Genomic DNA, 24,680 nt, shown 5'->3' with positions numbered 1-24,680 from the left:
TCCCAGCATATAAAGGACCTTAGCTCTCTGCAATCGTGATTGGGGTAGACTTGCACTAGAAATGAAGGCTTTTCCTAATTTAAGTGACTTGTAGAAATATCTACCTGCTTGTGTAGGAGAAGCTCCATTGATGTCAACAGTTAAATCCAGACTGAAGACTCAGTAGTTTACTCTATCATAACCCAATTTGATCTGCCGAGTAGATGTTATTATTGCAGCTCTATTAGTCATCTGTTAAAAGTTAAAACTTGCCAATGGTGATGAACTGTTAATGACCCTCCTGCATTCTGTGTCTCTTCTTGTTATCTTGCTGTGGCACTTAGTGCCACTGTTAGAGAGCCAAGATGTTACTCCTGCTCAAGGAGAGTGGCACCAAAGATATTGAGAGCTTGGAATTCCAAAAGATGAAATCTTTTTATCTTCTTATTTGGATGCCTGACATGTTCTTGTAGTTTCATACAATACTCAGAAGGGGGTGGGAGGCTAGTATGCCTGCGTCACCAAGGCCGTGACATTATCTGACATCACCTGTGATTTTCTCTTTGACAGTCAACTGTGGAGCCCCTACCCCACCTAACCAGGAGTGATATTAACAAGGGTTGTTTGTAAATCCCTTCTATTGTCTTTTTATTAAAGATGCATAAGTGCACTGTACTTGTACTTGGTAATGAGCACTATACAAACAGAAGTTGAATTGAAGTCAAAAAATAAAAAATCTGATAGATTATGCAAGATGACCTGCAGTCCAAATCATTAAACATTCATTCTGTGATGAGACCGATGACTCTTCTCTGCACATGGTCTAACTGTCGTTACACCATAATGGCGGTATGGAGACTTTGAATTCTGGCCTTATGTCACCAAGGTGGTGACACTTTAACTGGATCTACCTGACGCCATGTGCAAGACAGTGTTCACTTTGACAGGTGCTATAACACCTCAGCTTTAAAGACGCCTCATTAAACCTGGCCAGTGCCATGGTGCACATGTTCCCTACATTTTAATGACATCACCTTTTTGAGAATGTTCTAACCGTATCTGGCCAGTTGTACCCATTAATGATCACTGTAACCTGGCAAAGTCACCGTGTGCTTTGTTTGCACCATGATAAGAGTGAAAGACAAGAGGGGGGAGAGAGTGGGGAAGAAATCTGACGTGCAGTGGGCATCAGGGAGCCCAAGCAAAATCATTTTCAGGGAACTTTCTAGAAAGGTGCTGGCTGAGAGATGACAGCTTCCAGGTAAGGCTGAGGAGAAATCTATTATATGTGTATAGATGGCTGGTATGTAGTCACTGATTTTAGGAAATTTATATTGGGTGGATGATGAAGTTAGGAAACAGCAGCACTGGTGTGCCATGGGAAGGGGAAGAAGTCGATGAAAATAAATGCTATACAAAAATGTGTTTTTGGTTCAATTACTTTTTATCTTAGGCACTGTTTCTGTTTATCTTTATTGCTCACACACATGCAGTGTATGATGTGCATAAATGCCTAAATAAAAACGTTAAAACAATAATGCCTATCATTTAAAAACATATGCTCCATGGATAAATTTGGTATAATTAATTTATAATGTACAAATGTGTAATTTATAATATAATATAATATAATATAATATAATATAATATAATATAATATAATATAATATAATATAATATAATATAATATGTCCACCATTTATAATAATGTCGTTTTATTTATGTAATGGCTAAATTAATGTAGGATAATTTTCATCTACTATATGTACTATATAAAATGTACTTAATTCAATAAATATACTTAGAAAATGGATATGTAAACTTGTAAAACAGGAGAAATGTGTCATGGTGACCAGCAGCAGGTTGAATAAACAAGCAAACAGCTCTTCCTAACCAGCACTGACAGATTATTGCACCAGAATACATAGATAAGTGGCCAGATAATATGAAAGGCATTATACAAATACATATATTTAGATAGATAATCAATAGTCATTAATTTACTGTTGTAGTGTTAAAAGTCATGCTTATGTAAACAGTATTTCCATATGTAGTCAGAAAGAATTGAAACAGATAGATAGATAGATAGATAGATAGATAGATAGATAGATAGATAGATAGATAGATAGATAGATAGATAGATAGATAGATAGATATTAATTTTAGTATAGTAGGCAGGCAAGATAACATAGTCACTGAACCTGAAGTTAGTCACTGTTTATTGCTCTTACATGAATAATTTTCTATAATCATGTGTCTCAAGGGGATGAAAGGTCCTGAAGCATATGGTTATGGTAGCATTTATTTCTTCAGTTAATGCACATTCTGTGTAAATGTAGGATGCTTTTGCTAACTCCGTCACGATGAATGCTCACTCAGTTACTTCATTCATCCACCCATTTGGCTTATAAACCAGCCATGAAAAAATCAAGCTGTTTATTACCACGAGGTGTGGAATCTCAGATCAAGCGCTGATTATTGCAAATATCCTCAGAATGCCAAGATATTGTCGAATATATATAGTGTGGCAGAATATTTTAAACGCTTTTTTTTGTTAGTGGCTGGGATTTTGTGAATTTCCCCTTGGGATTAATAAAGTATCTATCTATCTATCTATCTATCTATCTATCTATCTATCTATCTATCTATCTATCTATCTATCTATCTATCAGAGAAGCCAAGCAAAATGCTATCAGATGTTTATCCTGGTAGCTTAAGGTGCAACCACAGAAACCAAACCTGATGAGGACAGCAGTGTAATTACAATGGATGTACACCCACAATCTCTGACACCGGGCCTGTCACCATGACAATACCATCCTTTCCCACTGCCACTTTGTTTTTCTTACTAAAATTTAGGTTTAATGTTGCAAATCTAAATTAAATATAAGGTACTATAAGATAGATAGATAGATAGATAGATAGATAGATAGATAGATAGATAGATAGATAGATAGATAGATAGATAGATAGATAGATAGATAGATAGATAGATAGATAGATAGATAGATAGATAGATAGATAGATAGATAGATAGATAGATAGATAGATAGATAGATAATCAGCCTCTATACAGTACAAAGAACTTGACAACTGGCTTCTGAAAGTCCTTGGATGGCAGAGACCAAAAGACCAGTGTCCTGTTTTATTAACATATACTCATATACACATGTAATGTGTGATGTGTAACACTATTGCAAACTGATTGTTAAATTTAGAGTATCTGCAGTGTATATTATTATTTATATTTAATAGAATATATTATTCCTTATATAAGCAGAATGGGCAAAGTGTGCTTGATACATAAGTATATAGTGGCACAGTGGGCAACAGTGCTGCCCTAGAAATGCAGTTTTCTGCTTTCCAGTCCCATTTCCGTCTTTTGCTTTTATGCAGTTTGCACATCCTTTCCATGTTTTCCTCATGATACTTCCTTTTTTCTCCTACATCCATGTCCTGGTTAGGTTTATTAATAATTCCAAGTTGACTCTATGTGAATGTACCTTAAGTGTGTCTGTACCTGGTGCTGCTGCCAGGATATCCTCCAGTCTCACATGAGCCTGAATTTCAGTAAGTGTGTTTAAGAATGCATATTTATATATATATATATATAGTGAAATGGATGCAGTATAGCACCTGAGTGGTGGTTGCCGGTCATTTTCATAGCCCACCTGGAAGTGTTCTAGGTGCTTGACCACCTGATTCCAATTGCACTTCCGGGTGGGGCTGAGGAGTTGTCCAGCTGGGCTGTGGAATCCATGCAGCACCTCCTGGCAGCCACCCCAGCTCCCAACCGGGCTGTTGAGGACTCCATCTCCCATGGAGCCCTGTGGGAGGTTAAGGCATCACCGCCGGCCAGGGAGGCTACCACCAAGCATCCTGGGGGAGATATTGAGCTGCCCATGGTTGCTCCCCTGGAACATATGCAGCAGGGGCGTCCTGGTTGCCCACCACAATATATATATATAAAGAGTCACAGAGACTCTTGTCCTGTACCAGCACTAGTAGAGCTGAGTGAACGTTGAAAGTCCTTGTGTTTTTACTTTACCCCTTTCTATTGTTGTCTGACATTAGTTTATGGTGTTCTCCACAGTTGAGGATTCTCACATATTTGTCTTCTTGACAGAGCCTTCTTCAGACTTCGACTTCTCCTTCTCCAGAATGTTCTCCACCGCAAAATTAAGACCCTCCTCCTGGCTCTGCTGTCCTTGTCTTTTTTTCTTCACACCTTTGTAATGCTCTCCCCTCTTATGAAACCTCTGGAGAGGTCAGATTGCCCTGAAAGAAACACACTCCGACCAGCACAGGTGCCTTCGGATCCAACAGGCCGGAGGGGTCAGGTCTCTCCACACCTCAGAGTGCTGCAGGACTTCAGTGGCTCATCAAACAAGTCTTCTATGGATGCATCCAACACCAAGCAGGATATTCTCAAAGCTGGCAGTAGACAAGGTCAGCCCACTGTATCAAAAATGGCAGCCCTGTTCAGGCATCCACTCTACAACACAGCCCTACCAGAACTGACAGACGACGACTGGCTTCTGCGTTTAAAATCTGGTGCCATGTTCAACGAAAAAGACAGCAACAGCCAGGAATGGTAAGTGCGGGCTTCTTAACCTTGGTGGGCTCAGATTTAATGACTGACTCATAAATGAACACAAATCAGCCTTCAGAGGCAACTAATTAGGCCAAGCATCTCATAAGACTGCTGATATTTGCATGAAGTGCCTTCAATAGATTTAAATAGTGAGCAGGTCTCATTACAGAGAAGCAACAAAGGAACATCTTTAGTGGAAAATTACTGTGAAATGTGGAAACCAAGCTGGACAAGAAGAGCACAAATATGGCTGAGTAGGCCACATCTAGGTTTAAAATTGGGTGTAAATTGTATTGTTTCAATCAAATTATTTACATTTAGGATATCTTGGTGGTGCTGGTACCTCACAGCTCCAGGAAACTGACTCCATATCCCAGCCTGCTTATTGTGTGGAGCTGGCATCATCCAGAACAAAGCAAGAGCAAACCCTGGGTGGGTGTCAGTCCATGGTGGGGTGCACTTACCCTCTGCCATAGAGTGAATTCAGAAATTATTCAAGCCCCTTCATTTTGTGCACATCTGCCTTGTCCTAAAATCATTTACTTTCATTTTTTCCTCACATCAAGCAACACTCAATACACAAGAACATCATAATGAAAAGAATATTTGAGAAATGTTTGCAAATGTATTAAAAATAAGAAACTGAAATATCTAATTGACACAAATACTCTGAGCCTTTGCTATTATTTTAGAACGTTGGCTCAGGAGGCTATCATGCTATTGATCACCATTGAGATGTTTCTACACCTTGTTTGGAGTCCACCAGTGGTCAATTCACTTGATTGGATTATGATTGGGATTGTCACACACCTGTCGACTGAAGATCCCAAGGGTGAGCTGCCTGCAGATGGAAGAGACAGGATTGTGTTGAGACATAAACTGAGGGAAGGAAGGCTACAAAAAAATGTATTGAACCTTTGAAAGTTCTACATAATTCTTAAACGGAAGGAGTTTGCAACAGCTGCAACTCTTTCTAGAACTGTGTCACCCTCCCAGCAATAGTAAGCAATCATGGGAGAAAGCCATGGTAGGAAAAGTGACCAAGAACCCAATGGCCTCAACTGGCTGAGCTCTAGAGAAGTTGTGTGGAGAAGACAGAAGCTTCTAGAAGTACAACCATCATTTGCACACAAAGCCTTTCTTCAGTAATTGACATATGGAAGGTCACTTGGAGTTTCCAAAAGGGCACCTAAAGGATTCTCAGATTGTGTGAAACAAGATTCTCTGGTCTGATGAAACCAAGATTAACGTCATATCGCCACTCATCACCCGTGCGATACAATTCCAGTGCTGAAGCATGGTGGTGGCAGTATCATGCTTTGGGATTGTTTATTAGTGGCAGGGACTGGGAGGCTAGGCAGGGTTGAGGGAAATTTAAATGGAGCAAAGATATCCATAATGAAAACCTGCTCCAGAATGCTCTTTACCTCAGACTGGGCCCAAGCTCCACCTTCCAACTGGACAATGACCCTGAGCACAAAACAAATACAACACGGAACTGCTTTAGGGACAAATCTATGAATGTTCTTGAGTGGCCAAACCAGAGGCTGTACTTAACCTGACTGAGACACCTGAAAATACGTACCTACACACCAACAGTCTGTGTTTAACCTGACAAAGCTGAGAGGATCTCCAACAACAACATTTATTTCTATCGCACATTTTCATACAAATGATGTAGCTCAAAGGGCTTTACAAGATGAAGAAAGTAAAAAGAAAGATATAAAAATAAGATTAGGCAATACTAAGTAACAAAGAATAAAGTAAGGTCTGATGGCCAGGAGGACAGAAAAAACAAACAAAACAAAATCCGGTGGCTGGAGAAAAAAAAAATCTGCAGGGGTTCTGAGGCCACGAGACCACCCAACCCCTACTGGGAGATCTACCCAACATAAATGATCTCAATTAGTCCTCAGGTTTTCAGGCTTCACGTGGAAGAATTGGATGATGCTGGTCATGTGGACATCTGGTCTTCAATCCATCAATGTAGGGACATTGTGGTGCTTTGATCAGGTGGTGGTGGTGCATATCACCACCAAAGGAAACTGGAAAAAGAACAGCAGAGGAAGTCGGGGTTAGTACAGATTGTGAAGATATGATAAAAAAGATAATTAAATGCATATACAAAATATTAGGGTCACACTAAAATGAAGCTATGAGAAAGCCATGTTCAAATAATCATCTAGAGAAGAATGACAGAAAATCCCTAAATCCAGGTGTGCAAAGTTTGACACATCAGACCCAAGAAGACTCGAGGCCAATGGGGCCTTCCACTAAGTACTGAGTAAAGGGCCTGAATACATGCGTCAGTATGATAGTTCAGTTTTCTGTTTTGAACAGATTTGACAAAATGGATAAAATCTTGTCTTCATATTGTCATTCTGAAGCGCTGAGTGTCACTTGATGTAGGAAAGTGAAATTAATTTAAATGATATTCAGCACAAGGCTGCAACATTGCAAAACATCAAAAAAGTGAAGCAGTCTGAGTACTTTCTCAATCCACTGTATACAGTTACCGATTTACCCAACATGCCCATCTCTGGGATGTGGGAGGAAAGCCATCGTCCCCAGAGAAAAGCCGCAAGACTTGTCTGGAATGCAGCAGCCTTAACCATTGCCTCACCATACTGTCCCACACGATTACTTCAAATTGTATTTTTTAAAATTTTAAACTTGAAAACTATAGTATTGATTCAATCTCTTTACACTAGCATTATATTATATTATATTATATTATATTATATTATATTATATTATATTATATTATATTATATTATATTATATAGTCAGTCAGTCATTGTCCAACCCACTATATCCTAACACAGGGTCATGGGAGTTTGCTGGAGCCAATACCAGCCAGCACAGGGCACAAGGCAGGAACAAACCCCGAGCAGGGCGCCAGCCCACCACAGGGCACACACACACACACACACACACACACACACACACACACGCACACACACCCAGCACACACTAGGGACAATATAGGATCGCCAATGCACCTAACCTGCATGTCTTTGGACTGTGGGAAGAAACCGGAACACCCGGAGGAAACCCACGCAGACACGGGGAGAACATGCAAACTCCACGCAGGGAGGACCCGGGAAGCAAACTCAGGTCTCCTTACTGCAAGGCAGCAACGCTACCACTGCAACACTGTGCTGTCCTATATTATATTATATTATATTATATTATATTATATTATATTATATTATATTATATTATATTATATTATATTATATTATACATCCATTGATTTTCCAACCTGCTGAATCCAAACACAGGGTCACGATGGTCTGCTGGAGCCAATCCCAGCCAACACAGGGAGCAAGGCAGGAACCAATCCCTGGCAGGGCGCCAGCCCACCACAGTATATTATATTATATTATATTATATTATATTATATTATATTATATTATATTATATTATATTACATTCTTGCAGTCCTCATTGAGTTAAACATTTATGAGAGTACTATGCTTTATATTTCAAGTGAATGTCCTCCACTGGACTAACAGCCTGCCCAGTGTTGCTGCTTGTCTTGCTCCCAGTGCCGTGAGGATAGGCTTCATCTTCCTGCAACCCTGCATTGGTTTAGAGTTAACACTTTATACACAACATTCTCAAACCTGCTTAATTAAGTTTAAATGGAGGGGTTGGTCCCACAAGCTTTAGGTGCGAGGGCACGAGGCAGAAGCCAACCATGAATGGGATGCCAGTGCATTGCTGCCCTCACTCCTGTACACACACCCATGTTTATGCTCACCTTCTGAAATGGCCAGTTGTCTTAACACTCATGTTTTATAGGATGAGGAAGGAAAGCCCATGCAGGCATAATGTGAACATACAGATTCCAAACAGGCCTTAACTGGGCATAGAAATGAAATTAGAGGACACTGAATCTTTAGGGCAGCAGTCGCCAGAGTCCCATTATCATTATCATTGGATTGGCAACATTTTCTGTGTTCTTATTAAAGAGTATGGTGGAATTGTTATATTGTGAACTTACAATGGTAGCCCCATATAGCTGTCAAAAATAAGATTATTTTTTTGTCCCATTTCAGGGTGAGCGATGAGCACGGTTTCGACCTTATCAAATGGAATAGGAGCGTCGAATCTCACCCTCCCTGGCTACGATTCCACCTGGGCATCAACCGCTACGAGCTGTACTCCCGCCACGACTCCAATGTGGACATCTTGTTAAAGCAGCTGGTGACTCAGAAAATCGTGAGTGCAGGTCAGGCACATTTTGACAATGTGTTTGGTGTATGCAGGTCATTAGTAGATATGTAGAAGTACCTGAGGTCATTGACTGACTCAGTGAGGGGAGATCAGATAACTTGTTTACATCCTTCACACGAAACCCGCATCATTCTAGCCAAGTTGCCAAATTGAGACCAATCTGATTGTAATGAAATGCAGCACAGTGGCACAATTTGTACTGTCATCTCACAGATCCAGCATCCTAAGTAAACCCAGTTTTTACCTTTGTGGAGTTACCATATTTTCCTACTTTTGATCCCACATTCCCAATGTGTGTTGCTTAGAATAACTGAGGACCCCAAATTGGTCTGATACTAAATATACAGTATATGTTACTATGTTTATACTGTATGTACAGTATATATTATACTATTCTATATTTTACTGTTCTTTATTTATATTTATATGGAAGCAAATGTCTGTGATACAGTTTGAATATTAGTAGCTAGAGATCCATAAAGGGAGAAAATGAATCACCTATTTTAAAATAGTTTTTTATTCTTAAGGTTTTCAGAACCTACCAGGTGTCATCATCAGAGAGAAATGTTTAGACATACAGGAATCAAATGCAATATATAGCAAATGAGGGGGTGGGGTTGCCAAGGGGGGATCAATAAGGTGGGTTCGGAGGTTGTAGGTCATAAAGTCTTTCTTATTATTTGGATGTTCTTCTTTTTAAGCCTGCATATCCTGGGTTCATGTCCAAATGTCTATTAATGTCTATTTCACTTGAGAGCCATGATTCAACCAGCTCTCTGGCACTGCTACTGTATGTATTGCCTTTGAGTCCTGTATGTCTAATCATTTCCCTCTGATGGTGACACCTGGTAGGTTGTCGAAAGCTTAGAAATGAAAAAAGTATTTTATAGATATGAGATTAATTTTCACCCTTTGTGGATTACTAGCTACAAATAGAGTGTATATAGTAGAGCATAGCATAGTAAAATAAACAGATAAAGAAGGGTTGGGGTCCCAAAGGATTCCCCATTTAATGCTGATTTTTGGTCAGTGAGGCCTTTAAATAAGGAGGCAGACCGAAGGGGCAGGGCTATGCTGAGTGTCTCAGAAGTGATGTCATAGTTCTTTCTGTGGATGTGCCTCGATTTTTGGAGAGGAAACAGAAAAGAAGCTCATGCTGGCGTTACCTTATCAAATTTTCCACATTTGTTTCTTTTGAAACAAACCCGTGTGAGACTCCACCGATGTTTGAGTGTGTGACATGATATACATACACAGCGGATTCAGAATGTTTTCAGACCCTTCACTTTTGGCACACTTTATTGTGTTGTAGATTTAATTTTAAATGGGTACATTTACCATTTTTCTCCATCAGTGTACACTCAATAACCTATAATGCCAAAGTGAAAACATGTTTTTTGAAAGGTATGTAGATCAATTAAAACACAAAAACTGAAATCCAATTCAGTACTTTGTAGACACCCCTTTGAAAGCAATTCCATCTTCAAATCCTCTTAGGGTAAGTCTTTACACATTTTGCCCATCTGGATTTGGTCTGTTTAATCCCATTCTTCCTGGCAGATCCTTTTTATATATCCATCCATCCATCCATTTTCCAACCCGCTGAATCCGAACACAGGGTCACGGGGGTCTGCTGGAGCCAATCCCAGCCAACACAGGGCATAAGGCAGGAACCAATCCCGGGCAGGGTGCCAACCCACCGCAGGACACACAGAAACACACCCACACACCAAGCACACACTAGGGCCAATTTAGAATCACCAATCCACCTAACCTGCATGTCTTTGGACTGTGGGAGGAAACCCATGCAGACACGGGGAGAACATGCAAACTCCACACAGGGAGGACCCGGGAAGTGAACCGAGGTCTCCTAACTGCAAGGCAGCAGCGCTACCACTGCGCCACCATGCCACCCTCCTTTTTATATATTCTTTATAAATTTGCAAACCTTACTGAAAGTACATTTTCATTTTGTCCTTATCGGTTAATGAGTGTAGGTTGATGGGCAACGATGGCAAATTCAAATGAAGTTCACAACGCAATAAAGTGTGCAGAAAGTGATGGGATCTGAATACTTTCCGAATCCATTGTATATATAAGTCATAATTGACTCAGGTGCTGCCGCGAGTGGCAACCTTTCCAGCAGCTCCGTGTACGACTTTATTTTTCTACCTTTTTTCTCTATTTTACTGATCACTCCTATCACTTTCTTTTATGTGGACTTGTTCCCTGGACACTTTTACAATTATATTGTGAATTTCCCCTTGGGATTAATAAAGTATCTATCTATCTATCTATCTATCTATCTATCTATCTATCTATCTATCTATCTATCTATCTATCTATCTATCTATCTATCTATCTATCTATCTATCTATCTATCTATCTATCTCTTTTTCAATATTGAACTCCATCCAGATGTATTTTACAAGTCCAGAGCACAGGGGCTTAAGAGACTTGCATCGAGTCACAAAGTGACAAGATCTGAACTGGCACCCCTTCATAGGCGAGAAGTCAGCTGGCATCCTTAGAGCTTTACAGTCCAGTTCCTTATTGACTAGACCACACTGCTAGTAGTTCTTTATTTACTCATTCATTTGTGATTTATTCCAATAGACCGTTGAAGAGACTTGACGCCTGTCCTGGCAACACTAGACACAAGGCAGGAGGGAACCACAAAGAAGGCAGCAGCAGTTATTACATTATATGAATACTTGTAATGCCATATGATTTGGAAGTCACGTTGCGAATGCAGGTTTCCTAATGTTTTCATTTACTTCCTCCCTAGCATTCTTTCATTTTCTTTGTCTCTTTCTTTCAGTATTCCTTGTGTGACAGTTTTGTGGATGGCATAGGTAATATTTGCAGTGCAGATATTGTTCTGAAGCAAAATGCAGTACATTGACTAACAGTATGTCCTCATCGCCCCGCATTTTTATTATGTCTTGTAATCTTCTAGAATATTGAGCTACGCTGGCTGGTGGGCTGGCTTTTTGGAGGAAAGTTTTTTTCTGCCTAGAGGCTCTTACTGCTTGTTCAGAAAGGAGACAGAGTTTCAGAAAATGAATGCACCCTGTGAAAAAGTACCTTCATGCACCATTTGCAGCCTTTCATTATGTTTTAAATGAGATGAACAATGGCGTCTGCACGCTGCCTAGGGCCCTGCTGTACTATAAATGATTAAGGTAGTTGAATGGCGGAGGGTGGCTTCAAAACACGACTCTCAGAACTGAACTCTGGGCTCTTTCTGTCTAACGAGGATGTCATTTCACGGTGCCAAACACTGTTCTCCACCGGGACGTTATGATTACAGTATTGATTTACGCAGCTGTTTTTTTGTTTTTTTTTTTTTTTTAATGACAATTGCGCCCAAGAGGTTTGCAGGTCAGTAAGCCCCCCTTTTTTAGGTTTCAGGTTTCCAAGTCCAAGAAAGAAATAACTGAGATGAAATTCAACGAGCATGGATTTGAATTTTCTTCATTTTAGCAGCAGGAAAGTAACAGACAATTTTTTTTTATTATACTTTATTAATCCCGAAGGAAATTACTTTGTTTTCGCATACCCCTTGGGGTCAGCTATTGTACAGCAACCCTGGAGCAATTGAAGGTTAAGGGCCTTGCTCAGAGTAGCGTCTCTTTTTGGCAGTGACAGGGATTCGACCTGGCAACCTTCGGGGTGCCAGCACAGATCCTTAGCCTCAGAGCCTGCATTTGACTCTTTTGAAATTTCTCATATACATGAAGAAGAGGAGGGGCGGCACGGTGGCGCAGTGGGTAGCGCTGCTGCCTCGCAGTTGGGAGACCTGGGGACCTGGGTTCGCTTCCCAGGTCCTCCCTGTGTGGAGTTTGCATGTTCTCCCCGTGTCTGTGTGCGTTTCCTCCGGGCGCTCCGGTTTCCTCCCACAGTCCAAAGACATGCTGGTTAGGTGGATTGGCGATTCTAAATTGGCCCTAGTGTGTGTTTGGTGTGTGGGTGTGTTTGTGTGTGTCCTGCGGTGGGTTGGCACCCTGCCCAGGATTGATTCCTGCCCTGTGTTGGCTGGGATTGGCTCCAGCAGACCCCCGTGACCCTGTGTTCGGATTCAGCGGGTTGGAAAATGGATGGATGGATGGATGGATAAAGAAGAGGTTGAGGTATTTCAATATGAGAATAAGATGCTAAAAGTGCATTAAAAATAGCAGGTATGTGGTATATGGGCTAAGGTGCTGGACTTGAAAATGTAGAGCACATACTTGAAAAGAGCATTTTTTTGGCGAACACTGAATTTTTGTTAATAGCCAGAAATTACCTCCTGTACAGTCTTAATATATAAACATCTTCGCGTGAAAGTGTGTGTGTCTGTCTGTCCGGCCCGGAAGTGCGAGGCTACTGCGTGAAGCTCAAAGAGCTGGCAAGGCGGCCCTAAGTTAATGTGTCAGAATAAGAAACAAGTGTGAGGCGTGAAGCTGAAAGAAAGAGACTCTGTTGCCAAAGTCAAACCACCGACAAAAGACAAATGAGAGAGAAACTCGCTTAGCTGCTGATAGACAAGGGGGGCGAGCACTTTCGCATAACGACACTGGCGTCTCTGCATTTCAGTTTTTTTTTCTGACGATTTCAATAGTTTCTAGGAGCCTGGGCTTTTTACAGCACAGGTTTACACAGCTAGTAAAATATACAAGCACAAGTTTCTAACATTTATTTATTCAGAATGAAGTCAATATGGACCCCCAAATCTACACTATCATTGACTGAGACATATAAAGAGTGTAGTGGTCAATTCACACTGTTTAGAATGTATTTTATTTTTGAGTAATGAATCTGTTTAGTCTTGGTAGAGTATTATATTATTCGACTTTCCCCTTTTGTATTATGAATGTGTAGCCTTTGTCAGAATGCCTCAAATCTCACAGACTCACCACTGTTTATATGGTATTGTACTTTATAACTTCTCCCCGCCTTCCCTTCTACATTTATAACCTCAGGCAATTAGGTGTAGTAAACAACAAGCAGCAGTTAAGTTACAATTTAAATAATGTATTATTGACAATATTCATCAATGATAACAATAAGCAAAGAACAAGTGAATGTTGGCAACCATACAACCTGATAAATGCTAATGTGTAGTTTCAGGCAGCACACAAACTTGTTAGTTACTTAAAATGTCTTTTACTAAGTTAAGTCTTCATTTTAGGTCAGCTTTCTTCAGAGCAGGCCGCATTCCTGTCTCAATATGGCTGCCCAGCTGTGCTCTTCATTGTGTTGTCCTCTTCAGTTCATGGTGTGAGATGGTCTTTCATCATCTGGTGAGAGAGAGAGGGAGGAGTAAAGCAAGTAAATGTATAGATTCTCCTGTCCAACCCCTTCAGCGAATAGGGCATCATGGTACTTAATGGCTTCTGATACAAGCCAATTCCAAACAGCCATACTTCAGACCAATGGGGCACAGAATACCTACCTGCCACCCCCCGAATCCATTTGTTAAGGTGAAGATTGCCAGCTAGGCAGTATGGCTTTCGTGGGGGAGTTGATTGAGAGAGCCCTGCAGAGAATCACTTGCCAAACTGGTTTGAGACGCTTCCCACTATCCTGACTTAGTCTGGGTGGTGGGTGAACATGAATGCTTCTCACTTATGTAACACTGATATAACATTGCTTTGCCTAAGCTACAAATAAAGACATACAATATATTTATCAACTTGTATGCACAATCTCACACCATAACAGCATCCCTTGACTCGACCCACACTCAATCCATGCCAACAGGCAAAGCTGCCCAATGGTGTAATACTACTGAGGCTGCTGGGAATTGTAGTCCATGTTAAGTAGTGATGGTACAAGGGGACTGGTTCTTGTACACTTTGACTAAGCGGCAATCAATCACATGGAGTGTATTGTCCTCTAAAGTTAAAAATCACAGTAGATGATCGCACAATACTTCATTAGCATTTATTAATACAGCACTCAGTATCGCTCATTATCAGTAGGGGATGATATGACTCTTAATCAAGGATGGAGGCCCTGTGGCTTATTTATACTGTGTCAACTCCTTGAAATTGCCTTGGCTGGAGAACTGCTTGACAGTGCACTCTTATAACTGTGTGAGAAAGTCACAAATTTTGCTAAAAGATGAATGTATAATATAATAATCTTGTCTCATTCATAGTTATTGCCTGAACTCAGGAAAGAAAGAAAGAAAGAAAGAAAGAAAGAAAGAAAGAAAGAAAGAAAGAAAGAAAGAAAGAAAGAAAGAAAGAAAGAAAGAAAGAAAGAAAGAAAGAAAGACTTTGACCCTTTAAGTTCTTTGGTGATTTTGGTTTTGTCTTAAACCAGTGCCTTGAAGTTTTAATGTTTCTAAGTTGCATACTAAATAAGCACTTTGACTCGCAGCTCTAAACTCACCCGGTGTTAATGCACCGTGTCATAATATTTTCTGTATACTGTATGTGCTAAAGTATGATTTTGGCATTGAATAATTAATGATTTCTTTCTGTGTCTCTCTTAGTTCAGAAGCCCGGCGGCACTCAACTCAAGCTGGTCATGTCTTTTCCAAACTACGGCCAGGCCCTCTTCAAACCAATGAAGTAAGCTTTCTGCACATGTCTGCACCCTGTCCCTAACCTGTGCTAAGCTTATAACAATTTCACCATGATGCAGCATTGCTGACATCGCCAGTTTTGGTCAATCCCTTTCATTTCTTACCACTCAATCTGCTGATCTTTCTTTTATATGAAATGCACTTTATAAATCACATTACAATCAATCAACGCTGCAGTAAGATACGGACCATTCCCCTACTCTCATGTTTATCATTGACTCAGTTGTTTCATTTTTTCCTTTTAAGTCTTATCTTTTGAGGCATTTATTATTAAACATCCTTTCTTGTTTATCCCTTTTTTTATTTATTTTTTTGTTTCGTTGTCACGTCTTTCATTCTTTCTTAGCCTACTGCATGTTTCAATTTTTCTCCCTGCTCTTTGCTTTTCATGCTATTTTACCATTTCAATTCTACAGTCGTCCTGTGGTGGGTTGGCACTCTGCCCGGTATTGGTTCCTTCCTTGTGCCCTGTGTTGGCTGGGATTGGCTCCAGCAGACCCCCGTGACCCTGTGTTCGGATTCAGCGGGTTGGATAATGGATGGATGGATGAATTCTACAGCCTTCCCCAATTTTCCAAAATGTTAAAAAAAACAATTATATCTCTACTCATTTTTTAGGCTCTGCATTTTTCTTATTTTTCCATTTTTTTCCATGACTCTTTATTTGTTCCAGATAAACACACAAGACAAGAAGTTAAATAATATGACATTCAAGCATAATTTACAGTGAGATAAAGTAATAAAGTAATCAGAACTACAAATGACTAAAATACACAATCATAAACCACACTAAATCTCCCACCCTCATTTTTCCTTTTTCAATATTATATTTTCTGTCTTAAACTCTAAATATGCATTTATTTATTTATTGGCCTCAATTACACATTTTAAGGTGTGTGAATGAAAGGCCTACAGCACTAAGCAATGGGATCTTTATTAAATCATACATTTTAAGGATGGGGTGATTCCAAATTGGTCTGCTGTGTGTGTGTGCGTGTGTGTGTGTGTGTGTATGTGTGTGTGTGTCTGTGTGCGTGTGTGTGTGCGTGTGTGTGTGTGTCTGTGTGTGTGTGTGTGTGTGTGTGAGAAGTGTGTGTCAGTGAGCTTTACACTGGACTTTCACTCTGCAGCCATGATGATAGTCACTGGTGCTCATAACTCTTAATTGCTATTAATGATTTTGAAACTGTTGGGATGTGTTAATTTGTGTTATGTATTGCCATATAAAATACAGAGGACAAAACCAAGTGACGGTTATTGTATTATTTTAGGTTTCTTCTTCCCCATTTCCCATTTCTATTTACATTTTACATTTTATCTCCTCTCCTATTACATTTAGCTCTGGCCCACTTCTTCCTTCTTGATATTCTGGACCTTAATCGCTGACCACTTCACTTTCTGGCTCCAAGTTGTCCTTGATCAAATATGTCACTGTCTGCTCTAAACATTGTCCTGCTGATGTTGCTGCATTGCTTGCATTTTCCTTTCTCTAAGTCTGTATGGGTCTTCCCCAGATTTTCTGTAACTACAGCTTAATTATAAAATAACTAGTAGCCTTCAGCTCTTCACAATCAATTACTTCTGTAAGGACTAGGTAAAAAAATTAATTATTAGAAGTAAATTTGGTTTCATGCCATTTTAAATTGACTCTAAACCCTGGAATCTACAATGGTGTGTTTGCCTTTGCATATTCATTCCAACTGCTATTAATCTTCTTAATAAGTTCAATTTTAATAAAAATTAACAGGCATAAATCCTAGAATGAACAGTTAGCTTTTGCATCAGTCATCAATAAAGTGTAAATTTTGATTTAATTTTTAAGTCTAATATGGTTGATTTCATGTTTCACCATAAGTATTATGCTCACTCCTATATTATATTGATTTCTGCTAAGTTTATGTTTGATGACAGTGTTTGAAGTCTGCATTCTTTGTTGATGTGTCGATTCTATCCTGATAATAATAATAATAATAATAATAATAATAATAACAACAACAACAACAACAACAACAACAACAATAATAATAATAATAATAATAATAATAATGCGGTGGGCTGGCACCCTGCCCGGGGTTTGTTTCCTGCCTTGTGCCCTGTGTTGGCTGGGATTGGCTCCAGCAGACCCCCATGACCCTGTAGTTAGGATAAAGCGGGTTGGATAATGGATGGATGGATAATAATAATAATAATAATAATAATAATAATAATAATAATAATAATAATAATAATAATAAGCAACTGTTTCGATTTTTCAGGCAGACCCGGGACCAAGAAACTCCAGCAGACTTCTTTTACTTCTCTGACTTTGAGAGGCACAATTCTGAAATTGCAGCCTTCCATTTAGACAGGTAAAATACATACATACATACATACATACATACATACATACATACATACATACATACATACATACTGTTACTCAGCATTTTGCTATAGAACTATAACTTATTGCAAAAAACTATATCTATCTAATCCTGCCTACTATACTAAAATGAATATCTATCTATCTATCTATCTATCTATCTATCTATCTATCTATCTATCTATCTATCTATCTATCTATCTATCTATCTATCTATCTATCTATCTATCTATCTATCTATCTGTAATGTAAGACAAATGAGATGACAACAATTAAGAATTTGTAATACCAGTCTGGTAACCCTATGTAATAACTTGCAAAGTTTAGGATAGAAGTGATAAAGATGGCAGACCTTCCGGTTTTCAAACTTTCATGGTCCAGGTGGACAGAATTGGGAAGTTTCAGATTTATTACAGCTGTCAATCAGCCAGTCTGTAGAGGGGCACCAGTGCCAACCACTGATGTGGTGGTGGAATTGCAGTCACTAGAGCCCTTCAGCTGTCCACTCTACGCACATACGTGACACAATCTTTCTATCCAATCCCGCCTACTATACTAAATTTAATATCTATTATATTGTGCCTTATCTATCTATCTATCTATCTATCTATCTATCTATCTATCTATCTATCTATCTATCTATCTATCTATCTATCTATCTATCTATCTATCTATCTATCTATCTATCTATCTATCTATCTATCTATCTATCTATCTATCTATCTATCTATCTATCTATCTGGGTGTACATCCATTGTAATTACACTGCTGTCCTCATCAGGTTTGGTTTCTGTGCTTGCACCTTAAGCTACCAGGACAAGCATCTGATCCCAGCCACTAACAAAAAGACAGTTAAAAATTAATTTGCCACACTGTGTATACTCAAAAATAACTTGGCATTCTGAGGATATGTACACTTAAAGTTATTTGCAATAATCAGCGCTTGATCTGAGATCCCAAACCTCTTGGTAATGAACAACCTAATCTTTTCATGGCTGGTTTAGAAGCCAAATGGGTGGATGAATAAAGTAACTGAGTGAGCATTCATCACGACGGATTTATCAAAAGCAACTTACATTTACACAGAATGTGCATTAAATGGAGAAATAAAAGCTACCATAACCATATGCTTCAGGAACTTTCATCCCCTTGAGACACATGATTATAGAAAATGATTCATGTAAGAGTAATATACTGTGGCCAGATTATTATAAAGTGATGTCATCAGTACCACAGTCTAACAAAGATAACAGTCATAAAGCAAGGATGTGCAGAATTATTATGTGGGCCAGCTTCACCTTCAGTGACTCGTCATTTGCTGTTGTCATCTCACAGCTCCTCCTCACTGGAGAGTTTGGAGTGTGCTGTTACTGACAGAAACAACAATCTGATTCATGCATTTGCATCATCCATTAAGCACTTCTCTCCCAAATTCTTTTATAGTTGTACCTCCCATGTATGACTATACAATTTATTTTTAATGTTCCTAAATATTCTTATCACCTAAAAGAGTTTATGTGAAATGACGGCACCAATTATAAACACTATGTGTTTCCATTCGTGGATGTGCATTGTCACACTTTTTTTTTGTATAGTTTAAGCTTTCTACCTACTACTTTTTTAATCATTTAAGCTAACCCCTTTAAATCTATTTTCTTGCCTTTATAAAATGCATACACTGAAAAGCTGTAATACTTTACTAAGTAGTGTGGGAGACAGTGGGACTTCAGGGACTTTCAAAACACGACTTGATGCTATTTTGGAAGAATTAGGTGGATAGGACTGGCGAGCTTTGTAGGGCTGAATGGCCTTTCCTCGTCCTGACTGTTCTAATGTTCTAACATGCAGGGAGAACCAAGGATGTGAACTCCATATTATATCATCCATCCATCCATTATCCAACCTGCTATATCCTAACTACAGGGTAACAGGGGTCTGCTGGACCCAATCCCAGCCAACACAGGGTGCAAGGCAGAAAACAAACCCCGGGCAAGGTGCCAGCCCACACACTAGGGACAATTTAGGATCACCAATGCACCTAACCTGCATGTCTTTGGACTGTGGCAGGAAACCCACACAGACACGGGGAGAACATACAAACTCCACGCAGGGATGACCTGGGATGCGAACCCAGGTCTCCTTATTGTGAGGCAGCAGCTCTACTACTGTGCCAACATGCCGCACATATCATATCATATCATATCATGTCATGTCATGTCACATCATATAATGCCATATCATGTCAAGTCACATCACGTCACGTCATCATGTCATGTCATGTCATACCTTTATCTTTGTTGAAACGTTTCAGAACACCGGGCGATTGTGTAAACTTCATTCAGTAACTAAACTACTCCAGGAGTTCAGTATTTTGCTGATAGTGAAAGGGAATGGTCTGAAAATGTTTTGGAAAATAGTTATGGGTTTATTTACAGTGTTGTTTTTGTTTATTATCGTTTTCTTTTAGCAAGAAGCATATGTACAATAGTGTAGCTGCAGAGAATATATATTCAACAGTCATTTAATTGTTCTTAAGAATTTTAGATTTCCGGAGGATACCCCCTACAGTTGGACGCCCGATTAATATAACTTCCGAAATTTGGGACATCACCAGTGACCGCAAACTGGCCCGCACCTTTTACATCTCACCAGGTGAGGAATGCTTGCTGGTTTGTATCTCATATCAATGCCATCACCCCATCTTTTTCCTATAAAGGTAACAACATGTTTAAGGTTCCACTACTGACATTAGATAGATAGATAGATAGATAGATAGATAGATAGATAGATAGATAGATAGATAGATAGATAGATAGATAGATAGATAGATAGATAGATAGATAGATAGATAGATAGATAGATAGATAGATAGATAGATAGATACTTTATGAATCCCAAGGGGAACTTCACAGATTGTGAATTGTGACCAAACTCTTAAAAATTAAGGCGACAAAGTGGTACTTCAGAGCAATGCCATAGAGGAACTATTTTTGGTTCCACGTGAAAGTTCCAGAAAAAACATTTTACTTGTTTAGACCTTTAACAGGCTCCATACAGTGAACAGCCAGGAACAGATAGTAACGGATTAGTGAAATTCTGATGGCTCCTCATTTCTAAAGGACTCTCACTGCTCTCACTACGTACAATAACACTGGCTAAATCCAGATTTTCTTAATATGTTAGTGCCCTGATGGTTAGCCCACCATATATTAAAGATTTTAGGTTTCTTCTATACATTAGGAAGTTTTACAAAGTTCAAAAAACAACTTCATGTGTAAAGAAACAGCTGTATAAGGCGCCAGATAACCCAGTAAAGAACCGTAAAATGCCATTAAAGAACTAGGATTTTTAAGAATGCATTAGCAAGTCACTTCACTGCTTGTGCTCCATTTAGAGAAAAAAGAAATATAATCAATTGCAGCTCAAGTGGTGCAAGTCGCCTCAAATAAAAGCGTAAATCAAATGAGAATAATCTTATAGAAAATGCAAGTTCCCCGTGACCCTGTAGTTAGGATTTAGCGGGTTGGCTAATGGATGGATTGAAAATGCAAGTTACATAAGAAAGCCCACGAGAGTTATCTCGAGCACCTGGACACTTCTTATAATTAAGTTTTGAAATCTGATAATCTCACTTGATGTTAACTCCGCTCCGTTTCATCTCCGGACGCTGAATGTCACTTAGACTCGTGTCTGCTGTCAATGAACATGGAGCTGCTAGCAGAGAGTAGCCTCGCGCAGATGGCCCATTTGATCCTTATTAGCCAATGAAACGCGTGGGCAGTTTTTTACGAGCGTTGTGATTGGTTGCTATGCATGAGATTAAGACGCTCTTCATTGCTTTTAATTTCAGCCGTCTGTATTTTTAGTTGTAGAATTGTAGCATAGAATTCGAGCTCTGCTTTCTAAAGGAAGACAAAACCATTAGCTGCGTCGCTAAGAAGAATATAACCGTGGAGTGGCTTTTCAGAGCCTGATAGACCGTGTCCGTTTTCTAGCTATAGAGGTGATCAATATAGCTGTGGGGTAAAATGCCATTAAATATTGCATGCAATATCCATTTTTTTCATCATATTTAATTTAAATTTTAGTGCGAGTGAATGACGGAGTCCTGCGATGCAGACTGGCGGCCCGTCCAGGATTGGCTCTTCATTGAAGGCGGAGTGGTGGCTCTGAGGCTAGGGATCTGCAGTGGTCATCGGAAGGTTGCCGGTTCGAAACCCGTAAAATGCCAAAAAGGACTCTGCTCTGTTGGGCCCTTAAGCAAGGCCCTTAACCTGCAATTACTGAGCGCTTTGAGTAGTGAGAAAAGCGCTATATAAATGCAAAGAATTATTGCCCCAAATATGGATGGATACGTGAATTGTATATTTGTCTCTGCATTATTTATTATGAACCTTACTCCAACAGATTAAGATGCTCTTCAGCCATTGACTTATCAAGTTTTTTTTTCGTGTTGAGTTTTTAAATGTAATATTAACGCATTAAGGGAAAAGATTAATTACTTGCTGGAATATGGCGATCGTTTAGGACAAAAACAAATCACACCAGTAAGCTGCAGTGTGTGATAAACCGGCAGTTTCAGGAGTCCCGTTCTTGTTTAATGGTGGAACTGGTCTACCCAATCCATCCATGTTCGAGCCGATCACTACGAGTACCCCCATAGTCCAAACGCATGCATTTTAGATTAATTAGTTTAGAGATATTAGTCGTAGTGTGTGTTTGCGTGTATGTATGTGTGTGAGTGTGTGCGTGTGCGTGTGTGTGTGTTCACTCTGCGATGGACAGTCATCATATGTTCCACATCGTGCTTGCTATAATTGGCTCCAGCTTCCCCATGTGGGACTGATCAAATTAACCTAAAATTAAAATCAGAATTTTTACATATGTGCAAAAATAAATAAATAAATAAATGCAGGATTCAGATTGAGCAAACAGGTAATAACATAGGAGAAGACGCCAGTCCATGTCAGGGTTCATTCATTCGCACCATCCGTATAGGGATGCGTGGGGCTGGGAGGCTGTGGTTGTAAACCAGAAAACCCAGAAGAAAAGCTCACATACACTGGGGGACAACACCCCATGCAGAAAAGAGGACCACACAAAACAACGGGCAACACGGGATTTGAACCCAACTTGCTTGGTGTAGTGAGGCATCAGCGTTAATTTCGTGCGTGTGCGATGCGCGTCTTCATAGCCGAGTTTCCCTGATTTCAGGCTATGGAATGAAGTTTGGAGATTTAGAGAACTTTTGATTTTAAAGGAGCAGTGGAACAAATAATAATGAAAGGAGAGTTGCAATGCGAACACGATAACCTTGAGCTGCCTTTGCCTTTGTTTCCATTTCGCGTTCTCGTTGCTCTGCAAATCATCGCAGTAAAGCTCTGCGGGCTGGCGCCGCTACTGCTACTGCTGCTGCATTGCTTCACATTCGTTGAGATGCATTGCGGCTGCAAACCGAATAGAAAGATCAGACCGCAAATCCCCGCGAGCGGAGTGAGCCAGCGGATTGGGACGCTTTTTATTTTTGGACCCTTGTTTGAAAGTTCACGGTTATGATAGTGTAATCGGAAGCACGAGTTCCTTTATTTTAGTAATTTCAAATCTCCATGGTAATTCAACTAAACTAGTCAAACCGTGCATGACATGCTGTAAAAATGTTAAATATGCGTTTGAGATACTTCGGGAAAATGACCTCCATGGTCAGCGACATCTTTAAAGAAAATTTAAATCGGAAGGTGGTGTTCTAATCAGGCATGTAACAGTGACAGTAAATGGCCTAAGCTGTGTGCGTGACTGCTTGCTTTGTTACATTTTAACACTGTAGCTCCAGAGGAACGTATAAATAAGAGGATAGTGACAGGACTTTCCCACGTGTTAAAAATAAAAGTGCCAAAGTGGTACTTCAGAGTGATAACATAGAAGAACCATTTCTGGTTACCACATGAACCATCCACATGAAGGTTACAGAGAGAACCCTTATTTGTTTAGAGCAGTAACAGCTTACTTAAATAAAAAGCTCTGACTTGATGATACCAGATTTGTGAAATATTAATGGATTTTAAAGGAACTTTAGATGAATATAATAACACAGCTTAACTTCAGGTTTTCTTGATTTCTTAATTGTCTTGCTGTAGCTTACTAGAAATTAAAGACTCCTGTTATGTTCACATATTTGTCATGTTTCCAAATCCCAAAGAACCAAATTCAAATGCAAAGAAGAATCCTTCTCTAATCATGCCAGTCTGTACTTTGTTGTACAAGCCACCATTGCAGAAGGCCATACATATATCTATCTATCTATCTATCTATCTATCTATCTATCTATCTATCTATCTATCTATCTATCTATCTATCTATCTATCTATCTATCTATCTATCTATCTATACTAAAAGTAACATCTATCTACAGTGCATCCGGAAAGTAAACACAGCGCATCACTTTTTCCACATTTAGTTATGTTACAGCCTTATTCCAAAATGGATTAAATCCATTTTTTTCCTCAGAATTCTACACACAACACCCCATAATGACAACGTGAAAAAAATTTCCATCCATCCATCCATTTTCCAACCCGCTGAATCTGAACACAGGGTCACAGGGTGAAAAAAATTTACTTGAGATTTTTGCAAATTTATTAAAAATAAAAAAATTGAGAAAGCACATGTACGTAAGTATTCACAGCCTTTGCCATGAAGCTCAAAATTGAGCTCAGGTGCATCCTGTTTCCCCTGATCATCCTTGAGATGTTTCTGCAGCTTCATTGGAGTCCACCTGTGGTAAATTCAGTTGATTGGACATGATTTGGAAAGGCACACGCCTGTCTATATAAGGTCCCACAGTTGACAGTTCATGTCAGAGCACAAACCAAGCATGAAGTCAAAGGAATTGTCTGTAGACCTCCGAGACAGGATTGTCTCGAGGCACA

General features: G+C 39.5%; 1 protein-coding gene across 1 annotated transcript in view; it reads left to right on the top strand.

Annotated features, from left to right (window-relative positions):
• Positions 1-1,094: 1,094 nt before the first annotated feature.
• The window catches only part of LOC114662986 (extracellular serine/threonine protein kinase FAM20C-like), a 39,741-nt gene continuing 16,155 nt past the window's right edge, over positions 1,095-24,680 (top strand). The window contains exons 1-6 of the mRNA XM_028816740.2: positions 1,095-1,240; positions 4,106-4,573; positions 8,638-8,810; positions 15,300-15,378; positions 17,648-17,740; positions 20,291-20,406. Coding sequence (XP_028672573.2) covers positions 1,227-1,240; positions 4,106-4,573; positions 8,638-8,810; positions 15,300-15,378; positions 17,648-17,740; positions 20,291-20,406 — 943 coding nt within the window. The 5' untranslated portion in view covers positions 1,095-1,226. The remainder of the gene's footprint in view (positions 1,241-4,105; positions 4,574-8,637; positions 8,811-15,299; positions 15,379-17,647; positions 17,741-20,290; positions 20,407-24,680) is intronic.

This window comes from Erpetoichthys calabaricus, chromosome 12 (genome assembly GCF_900747795.2).
Source record: "Erpetoichthys calabaricus chromosome 12, fErpCal1.3, whole genome shotgun sequence".
NCBI classification, from domain to species: domain Eukaryota; kingdom Metazoa; phylum Chordata; class Cladistia; order Polypteriformes; family Polypteridae; genus Erpetoichthys; species Erpetoichthys calabaricus.
Note: the sequence above shows the minus strand (reverse complement) of the source record. Positions and strands in the feature narration are given on the sequence as shown.